Raw genomic sequence first — 10,960 nt, forward strand, 5'->3', positions numbered from 1 at the left:
AGCAGGAATAAACATGAAAAGCCACAGAGATGGCCTGACACTTTTTCCTCTGCTCCATCCACCAACTGGAGGATTTAATTGAAAATTACTATATATAACCCAACACACACATACTCATACAACATGAGGCTTACACTTTAACTTTGCTAAGCAAACCTTTTCTTTTACATAACACTAATCAAATGTCATGAAGACAGAAATACCATTATTGTCATTTCAAAATTATTGAAATGGTTGTTTCAAACATTTTACCCACTCAGGAAAGGAAGTATCTTGAGGTCTCATCTACAGCTCTTTGGCCTCCCCACCCCACACACCTTCTTTTTAGGAGAGAGTAGGGTATAAAAGTTGCTTGATCCACAGTTTAAGTACTCCAGTGAAGAAGTGTGAGATACATTAAGGTGTTCTATCTGCCTTTCAGCCTACCAGATGAGACACCGAGTTTAGATGCAGCTACCACCACAAAGCCACAACAAGGAATAGGCCAAAATTCTCAGGATTTGGAGTGGGTTATTTATTCTATTTTAACACTGAGAGCTAAAGAACAGTGCTGGGCCACTGAATTGTATACTTTAAAGTAATTAATTATATAGTATGTGACTTTCACTTCATTTTTTTAAAGTACTGGGTGCTGTAAAGGCTTTAGAAATTATAGCGAGATGGGTACTTTGGGGGTATCCTTTGTAGCAGAGCACAACAGTGGGTCTCAGTACCAAAAAGAAGCTGTGACAAAACTATTCTAGGTTCAGTATATTCCAGGGCTAGTTTGGAGCTTCCAGGAACCTTTAAAATAACTGTAACATGTGAATTGGGCCAAGAAGAAAGTCAAATCAATAGCTACCATAGGAAGTTTGGTCTAAGGAAAATGGGTTGGTTCAGTAATTTCCAGTGTTTTCATAGAACTTCTAGGTACTTCAGTCATATTGTCAAGCAGCTTAGATTGCTTAGGCTTGCCCTCACTTCTAGGAACCTAATATTTACAAACCAGATTTCTGTATAATTCAAGGGAAGACACTCTAAAACTCTGTGGAACAAAGTTTCATTCTCCTTAACGAATCCTGAATTCTCAAGAGTAATTCTTTAGGAAAAGCTTCTGATTAAAGAAGCCGTAGGCTAGCATGCCCAGCAATATAATACTGTTGGCAGCTAATCATAGGGCAGTAAGGAGGTCCAAGGAGCAGTGGCTTCTTGCTTTACCAGCATGGTTTCACAAACACAGTATTCTTGAACAACGACTTATACTTTGAAGCATTATCATTTTTAAGTGTCATACTTGACATCTCAGCTGACATATATGAAATAAGTTCAGGGAGTTTAAAATATTTTAGTGTCAGAAAATTAAGGGTGCTTCCAAATTAGGCATATTTGCTATTAATCAAGTAAGGAGGAAAAATGTGTTCTGTATCTCTTTTATCTCCATCCCTATTCCACTACATCTGCAGCAGTTTTTCCTAATCCCTATTCACAGGGCACATTCTCTTTTGGGGAAAACTGTTACAGTGTTTTGATAGTCAGTTATAAGAAATTTCTTAATTTCTCTCTTCTCTACTCTTCACCAATCTACTGCTTTTAATGCCAATTTGTCATATAAATGAAGCAGAATTACCTAGTCCAATGATGGCGAACCTATGACACACGTGTCAGAGGTGACACGCAAACATTTTTTTGGTTGCTTTTTCTTTGTTAAATGACATTTAAATATATAAAATAAATATCAAAAATATAAGTCTTTGTTTTACTATGGTTACAAATATCAAAAAAAATTTCTATGTGACACGGCACCAGAGTTAAGTTAGGGTTTTTCAAAATGCTGACACGCCGAGCTCAAAAGGTTCACCATCACTGACCTAGTCCAACTAAGAAGAGACACTTTCCCTATGTAGATAGAAAGCTGTTTCTTTCCAGTTTGAATGTGAGCCTGTCAGAAACTAGTTCATACCTGTAATATGTAATTACCAAACTCATATGCCATACCTACTCCCTCGGTCTCCATCCTTCACATCAGCAGTCACCAACTGGTGGTCCACGGACCACTGGTAATCCGTGAGGCCCAAAAGGTTGGCGACCGCTGCTTCACGTCATATGTCACATGTCTGTCTACCAATCCCTCGCTCACTGGACTTACCTCCACCTGTCCAATCTCATCTCTGGCTCTTCCCTGGCCTTCCCCTTCACTCTGCTTGCACAACCTCCTACCATACTTTGAGAAAGGAATATTTATTCCCTTGTGCAAAGTTTTGCTTTGCATGATCAACTTACAGGAAACCTGACCCAGGATACCCCAGGCAATACCATACTTTCAACAATTCTTTCATATAGTCTAACTTCCTACTCTTAAGAAAGGACTGGAGAGAAAGCAGGTAGAGATCATGGGGGTTATGAAAGCTAGACTTCTTTCCAACCTCTACCCCTAAAGTTGATACATCTGCCATCCTTTCTTTGTTTTCATTCATCATTCAGCAGAGTGGATATCGCACTAACCACAATCTCCTAATCTGACATTCTCTTAACAGGACTATACCTGCTCTCTGTCGCTATGAAACCTAAAATCACTGAACTCTCTTCAACATATTGACACCACTGGATCTTTCTTGCCTCAGTGAAATCTTCTTAACAAGATTAGGTATTTCAAAATTGTCTTCACCTTCACGCCAAACTCTTAATATTTGCTTTGTCCTCTCCTGATGCTTTGTGCTGAAGCAGAACAAATACAAAATCATACACATTTAGACTCAAATTTTTAAATTTTGTTCCTTATCTTTACTCAGCAATTCTTTCATTTCTTTCCAATGCCCTTCTAGGCTTATTCTCACAGATTAAGTTAATCTCCTTTCTTTAAAGGCTCCCAACTTCACTCTTTTGCCCCCATTCTCACACAACATGCATTCAATAATTACTGATATGAGCCCCTTTACTATTCCTATTTTCCTCTAAATTCTATTCTTTCTCCTAAATTTTCTGATTGTTCCTATACCTAATAAGGAAGATATATCCCACCTCTCTAAAGCTAAACCCACAACTTAACCTCATCTCAAAGGCTTACTTCCTCAAAGTACCTATAGAAATCTGTACCTTACAGGATCAGCTTCTCTTCTCTTCAGCATTGTCCATCTTTTCCTCTCACTTGGTTCTATATAGTCTGCCTTTAAATACTTAGGTATCTCACTTATCTTCAAGCAACACCTTCTAAGATCTACCACACATCTAATTAGTATCTTGTTTGTCTCTTCCCCTTTGTTGTCAAATGTGTTAAGTATTCAATGACTGTTGCATTTATAGCCTTACATTCCCTCATGAATCCTAGAGATCTGGTTTTTATCTGAACCTGTTTATTAAAGTTACACTTCTAAAGGTCACTGGAGACCAAACCAAACCAAAAAGGTTTTTTCTTAGGTTCTTTCTGACTTCTAACTCATAATTTCTTCTCACTTCCTATTACTGTTCTAGTCCAGGCCATGTTAGCCAGCAATGACATACTAGAACTGCTAACTGGTCTTAATTTCAAGCAAAGATATTACCAAGTTGATCTTCTTAAAATGCTACAATCAAGTTACATCTTTACCAAAGAAACTACTGCTCTCTACTATTGACCACAATCACAAAACTCTTCCTGGCATTCAAGGTTTATTCATACTTGCCCCACCTTTCTATATGACCTGTATACCTCACACCAGTCCAACTCCTCCTCACTGTCCTTCCCTCCCAAACCCTACAGACTATGCTAATGGCTATCCCTAATTCTTTGTTCAATCTATTCCCTTTACTGTATTTCCCCTCCTTCATCAACTAATTTTCAGCCATCCTTCAAAACAAGAGCCCAGACTTACAAAGCCTGTCCTTGAACAAGCTCATAACTTCTAAATCCTACTTTTATTTTTCTATCAGCATAGTGTCTGATTAGTTCACTAAACATTTAATGTCTGATACCTGCATATATTACTGCCATATATTCAACACAAGGAGACAACACAGTAGGGACTCATTCAGATCAAAAGGCTGAGAGGAGAGAGACAGCACAAAGAGCAGAAGGACTAGCTTGACACCAGATAACTGACTTTGGTCATATTTTGTAGAAAAAGACATACATGTCATGTTTGGGGTTATCACCTCTCTATAAGATATTTAAAAAATACTGTTTTCAATTATATGGTATTTATCTCTTAGAGTCAATTAAGCAGATTTGGAGAAACTTCATGATCAAATAAACAAACAAACAAAAAAATCCAAACTCAACATAGGAAAAAATGTCCCCAGTTTTCATGTACACATAACATGGTAGTCTTCATTTTGTAAGATTTCAATGCACCTGCAATTCATTCCTTTCTCTTGGCTTTTTGAGGCAATGCCTCTGTGGGAGTAAGTAGGAATAGCTCCCTATAAACCAGTGTCACAGAAGAGAGCTCTGGCAGTTTGAAGGTGCTTGGAATATTGTACAAATAGGAGCCATGTCAGTAAAAATGTGCACAGACACAATGCTTTAAAGTTGTTTTCTTTAAAAGGATGCATTTATAGAGAGCTCTACTTAAGCTGAAGGATACCAAATAAAAAGTAAAAGACATGAGCAATACACGCACATGACTGAGAAATAATTAAATTAGAATACAAATATATGCTTTCCTGTTAAGATTTTTTTCACTCCTGGCAAATTATATGTTTAGGATCAGTATTCAATACCCTCTGTTGCCACTGTCGGAGCGATAATGAAATGAGTCTGAACTGTTATGGCTGTCCTTGTGGCTAAAAATATCAAGAGCTGACCTCATAAGAATAATTTGCAATAAAACTGTTACTATATTGTTATCCTTGACAACAGGGTCTGTACTTTACACTTTGTATCCCTCAAGATCTAGTTCAGGTCACTACACAGAATAGGCACTCAAATAATTAATGCGTCGTTGAAATAAGGGGAGAGTATACAAAAGCACCACCTAGAAAAATAAAATGCAACAGCAGAATAAAAAGAATTATTAATCAGAAAACATTTTCTAATGGAATCGTTAAGAAAATAAAGAGGCATTTGACATTCATCATATGACTAAAATCAGTCTAGATGTCTTTTTCTTACAGTGGCACTAAAAACATTTCAAGATAGAAGTTCCTGCCCTAGCTGGTTTGGCTCAGTGGATAGAGCGTTGGCCTGAGAACTAAAGGGTCCTGGGTTTGATTCCAGTCAATAGCACATACCTCGGTTGCAGGCTCCTCCCGGGCCTAGGCCTTGTGCAGGAGGCAACCAATCGATGTTTCACTCACATCGATATTGATATTTCTGTCTTTCCCTCTCTCTTCCATTCTCTCTAAAAATCAATGGAAAAATATCCTTAGGTCAGGATTAAAAAAAAAATAGTTCCTAACTTTTTTTCTTGGAGGTGTCACCAAACCCTTCACAAACCTAATAACTATGGGTCTTCTACCCAGAAGAAAATGGACAGATGTACATACACACAAACTCATAAGTACAACTAAAGAGTTCTGGACTCCAGGTATAATTTCCAATCTAAGGAATATATTAGTCACCTTTTAAAGGTTAAGTAGGTAAGAGCATACAAAATCTCCCCTATGCATGATAAATTAATGATGCAGGAATTTATCAAAAATAATTTGAAGATTTTTAAAATTTCTCATTCTTTACCATCATTTAGTTTCATCAATTTGCTTGCTATGTGAGGTGATGCTTTCTTCTATGTGTTGTATACTTTCTTCTGTGCTTTAGTATACTTAATCATGACTGTGATTATAAGACTTCACTTTATTTAAATATCATATTATATGAAATACTAAGTAAGCAAAACAGTGAGGCTTGTTATTCTTTGGCTTCCAATACCTCAGAATTACAAAGATAGTTAAAGGATAATCTTTAACTTTCTATGTGAAAATATATAAATTGAAGCCTAATTGCTTTAGAAGCGCTGTCCTGACATATGATGTCTGCAGAAGTGGGGAGGAGGGGAGGAGGAGGAGGCAGAGAAACAGTTCAGGGTTCTAGCGAATCTGGGCAAACTACCTGACAGTTTTTTGGCACTGGCTAGGAATGAGAAAGGAGAGAGAAAGTTACCACAGGAAAGAAGCCTTGTTTAACAGGTCTACCTCTCAACACGGAGAAGTAAAGAGGAGCTGATTTAGGAGATGAAAGGCTTGCCTTGAAGGCTGGAGAAAGCTATGCTCTACTAAGCCTCATTTAAGGGAGCTCAAGTCTGTTAACAAAGCCCAGAGCCTTAGCACCACAAGAGACATTAAAGATGTCTTTGCCTCTTACAGCAAAAATGAAGCCATAATTAACCCATGATGAAAGACTTCTAATAAATCTACAATATTTCATTTGTAATTTCTCAATTTCTTATAATGCTGTCCTAAAATCACTTTCAAAAAATTAGAGGTTGTCATTGATGAAGAATTTTACAAAAATAAATTAAATGGCTAGGTAAGTAGCTGTTTCTACAACCTCAGTTAACCAAATCAAAGGATACCTAAGAATAGATTTTAGTTTACCCCACTATATCTCAGGACAAAGCCATTTAACTTATAAAACTAATGGAAAGTAACCAGACTTTATATAGAGAGGTAACCTTCAAAACTCCAACATATTAAGTGTCTCCTCATAAAGTGTTTTATTATTATTTTAAATCTCTATGCTTCCTTTTTTGGCATTCACCTTACCCTTTTAATATTTTTAACAAATGAAGGCAAATCTTTTAAGTCACAATTGTTTTCTGAAAACTTCAAGAGGTGCTCTGGCTTTTCCCTTCTTGCCTGCTGCTTCATTTAGAACATGATTTCTGAATCATCTTTTGTCCACTGCTTACAACTGAATTCAACTTATTTTCTTTCATTATAAATTTTAAAACTACTTCAAGAAATTATGTATTATCCAAAAATATCACTTCACATTATGTCCTAATAAAGTACTCCACTACTCTGTGGTTAACTAAAATGATCTATAACAATTTACGTGGCCTAATTTTAGAGAATCCCCAATCTCTTCTCTTCCACCTTAGTCCCATTCTGGTCAAGTACTTGTAATATAGTTTTATTATCACATTTCAATTAGTTTAAACAATGAAATTCCCAAACAGACATCCCACAGAAGTACCGTTTGTTCAAAGAAAAAAGTTACACTGCTATGGTTGCTTCTCACATACAATGTCTACCCATATTCAAGTTTCTGATAAGAATCAACTGTAAGTTGCAATTCTGTTTCTGAGGCACTTCCTGGTATACTAGGCAGTGCATTAGAAGAGAGATTATATTGCATTTAGTCTATATTGATTATTTTAACCATCTATAAATAATTAACAACCATTCAAAAAGAAAGTGCAAATGTGCAAATGAGAGACAACAAAAACAGTTTCTAAACATGTAATGCATAATTTAGGACATAAATCTATACAACTAAAAACAATTGCTGACAACATCCTTCTGAGCATTAAATGACACCACCAATTTTGTTTTATATGTATTCTTTCTTAAGTATTCAAAGAATGCAATAGACATTATCTTTTTAATTTTTAAATTTTTCATGAGTATATTAGGATATTACCATTTTTTCACAAATCAAAAAACAAGGAACTACCATTATCTTTGCATATTTTCAATAATAGAGCCAAAATAAGAACAATTCTAGCTAATCTCATTTGGAATCTTAATTAGTACTACAAGTTTATTTTTGAGTTAAAAATCGTATCACTCATGAGAAACAATGCCAAAATTCTTATACTAATAAATTGTGTTAAAGGCCTAATGAAGACATACTTCAGCAACTATGAGGTAACACACTAGTTGTAGGCATGAGGAACGTTTATATTGGCTCTTTTGGGTGTATACATTAAATGCAAAATCAGAAAGAAATCATGCAAAAATCCGGTTGCCCATGCAAGCACCCCAGAGTCTAATCCTCTCCTTTCAGTTCTGTTGTCAGGCCACAGTAGTGTGGAGACTTGTAGGCTGCTGTCCTTGTTGTAATGAATGGGAAGAGGCTGACAGTGGCATGGTCGAAACCTTCACCTCTTCTTCCCCTGTGGAAAAGTCAGTCATGGTCTAGTTACGGGTGACTAGATTTGTTAACAGTCCCTTTAAAAATGATTTCAATATTTGGAATACTGATACATATATAAAATACATGCTTAATGACTGGAATCCGGGTGTGAAACAAGACATGAATTTTAAAATATAAATGAATCAAGTACCTAGAAAGTAGTTATACTCTAAACACACCCTTAAATTTAATACTATGTCAGATATGACAACAAATATAATAGATTTAGGATTATAAATATACAAAAAGGAAAAAAAAGAGACCAGGAAAGCCATTCTTTGCCAAGCCAATTGGACTCCTTATAAATTTAGAAACTGCTAACAGTACTATTTATAAAACAAAAACAAATTCACAGAAGTGAAAAATGTGATTTTTAAAGGGAAAAATGACAAGTTAAGGTTTAAAAGCAGAAATTATGCTTAGAAAAGAGAAATAAAGATATAAATATTAATTCAGCGAATTACCATTTAGCACCTGAAAATTTAATGTGTACTTTTGAAGTAATTAGAAAATAGTAAAATGCCAACAACAATACAATGATTCAATTGACTGAAAGCGAGATGACTACTTCTAGGTCAAAGAACTATACATGAAATGAGATCAGTTCTCCTAATTATAATTGATAATTATTTGGCTACAAGTGACTTGTTTCACACATGACCCAAAATTCAATCAAGTCACTGTTAACAAAGAAAATTTAAAGAAAAATGCCCTCTCATAAGTAAAATTTAATGAATAAAAACATGAAAAAAAATCCAACTCTAAGTATATCTTGATACAATAATGCTTACAGACTTAGACTTCCTATTATTTGTTTTTCCAAATAATTTTTAGCATTATGGAATAAAAACATCTTGGCAGAGTTCCTTGAAAAACATACCTGCAAAATTACATTTGGAAAGATAGCTTCACTGACAATGAGAAAAAAAGGACTTTCAGTCTCTAGAATAGGTTATTTCATAGGTTGTTTTTTTGTTTTTCCCCAGTAAGTTGACAAGGACTCTATAAACCCCATGGAGGATGTGCAAGGGAAATTTTATTCTAGAGTTCTTTGTAAGAATATGGTGCTAATGAGAAATAAACAAGTGATTAATTTTCATCAGGTCAATAAACTTCACTCTGTTTTGCAACAACAGGCCACACTCCTGAGGTGGGCCAATTATCTCACGAATAGATACTGTTGATAAAAAGAGGCCTGCAAGCGTGTGAGAGCAAAAATCAATTATGACAGGAAGAAAGCCAAGCTAAAGTACATGCCAGTGATCTTCACTTATGAAGGAAAGCATCAATGTTGTAGTGGAAAACATTTCAGTTTTTGAATTTGGGATCTGGGGGTTCTTATCCTAATTCTCTTACTAATTGAATGTGTGACTTTTAACTAATTATTTAACCTTTCTGGAACACAGTTTTGCCATTCCTAAAACGAGGAATTGGATAAGTCACTTTTTAGGACCAGAAAAGTCATTTTTTTAAAAACAAAAGCACATAGTTCCAATAATAAAAAATATCTGAATGGACTTACTGTAACTCCCACTAATAAAAGTTTCCCCAAGAATATTTATTTCCAAATTCCTTAAGCAAATGTGCTGCCAAGAAATGCTAACATTTTTTCTTCTAATTAAGGAAATAACTAATTTTAAACACAAAAATGTTTTCAATTAGGCAAAGGAAATGGAAGCCACATTTCTGTCAAACCTCTGGCAACTTGTCCTTCCAATGACAGGTTTCAGATATATCAATTTTTAATAATTAACTGAAACAAAACTAAAAATTTAAATACCAATATGTAATAAATATAGATACGGTATCTATATGATATGTAGGTGACTGACACCTCTGAGTATTTGTTCCTGAAGGTCAGAGACCCTTTTTTGCTCCACTTATCTAGAGAATAAATATGCAGGCCCTTTTCAGCATAGGATATTTTCTAAGCATATCTTAAAGTGGCTAGTCTCACTGAAACAGTATGTATCCTCCATTATCCAGCACCAAGAAAAAGCTACCCTTATGTGAAATACCATGATATTTATTCATCACAGGATACAAAGTTGAGCCTATTTCAATAGTTCAACTCAAGTACAACTGAGTTACAACTAGGACTGTGAGAGGCAGATATTGCCTACGTATTAAATTGCTTCAAATTAGACACAATTAAGATGACATAGTTTTTTAGACTTTTAGTTTCTGTCATTTCTAATTATTACTAAAAACTCCAAATCATCCCACTACAATTATACAACTATTCTGTTTTGTGGCTTACCACACTCAGCTTTCTGAGGTATCAGCCAAATATTTGTAGGCCGTAAGAGGATTCTGTATAACTCTTGGTAACAATTTAAAATATTTTGGTACATTAAACTAAAATTTCTCTAGTCATCAAAGCCTTAAAAATAATCTAATAATAAGCTTAATAATAAGTCACCATTTAAATACCAAACAAGTATGCATAGTCAAAATCTGAAATAACAAATTCTCTCCACCTCCCACAAGATTTCTTTTGACTAACATGAGGATAACTATACTCACAAATCAGTGATTACTCATTACCACTGAGGCATTTCCAGAACACCTACTGGCTTAAAATATTTGGATAAAACTGCTCTTTTTATGCTAATGGACAATATGATAATAATAAAACTGGAAGAACAGACAACGATCATGTAATAAGTCAAATAAAAGTACACAATGAAAATAGCTAAGAACTAAAGTTCCACAAAGGCATCCATCCTCCTTCCTGACAGATCAAGTCATGTTGTTTGCCTTGCTGACCAAGATCCCATCTTCTTATCTGTTCCCTCTATACTACATGAAGCACCTCCTTCTATAGAAGGCAGTTCAACTGCTTCTTCACATCATGACATAGTAATAAAATCCTGCCTCTAGACCTTTATTCAGGCATTCCCATCAACATAAAAGGTCTTTCTCTTTCCC

At 35.2% G+C, this 10,960-nt stretch overlaps 1 protein-coding gene across 10 annotated transcripts in view; it reads right to left on the reverse strand.

The window, feature by feature from the left end:
• Positions 1 to 10,960, reverse strand: part of CNOT4 (CCR4-NOT transcription complex subunit 4) — a 162,312-nt gene that overhangs the window by 18,067 nt on the left and 133,285 nt on the right. For 3 of the 10 annotated variants that reach the window (XM_006756700.2, XM_015559423.1, XM_015559422.1), the window contains exon 11: positions 7,009 to 8,009. The exons of the other annotated variants lie outside the window; for them this stretch is intronic. In XM_006756700.2, coding sequence (XP_006756763.1) covers positions 7,909 to 8,009 — 101 coding nt within the window. In that variant the 3' untranslated portion in view covers positions 7,009 to 7,908. Of the gene's footprint in view, positions 1 to 7,008; positions 8,010 to 10,960 lie in introns of those variants that run through there. 10 annotated transcript variants of the gene reach the window in all.

This window comes from Myotis davidii, unplaced genomic scaffold (genome assembly GCF_000327345.1).
Source record: "Myotis davidii unplaced genomic scaffold, ASM32734v1 scaffold214, whole genome shotgun sequence".
NCBI classification, from domain to species: Eukaryota; Metazoa; Chordata; class Mammalia; order Chiroptera; family Vespertilionidae; genus Myotis; species Myotis davidii.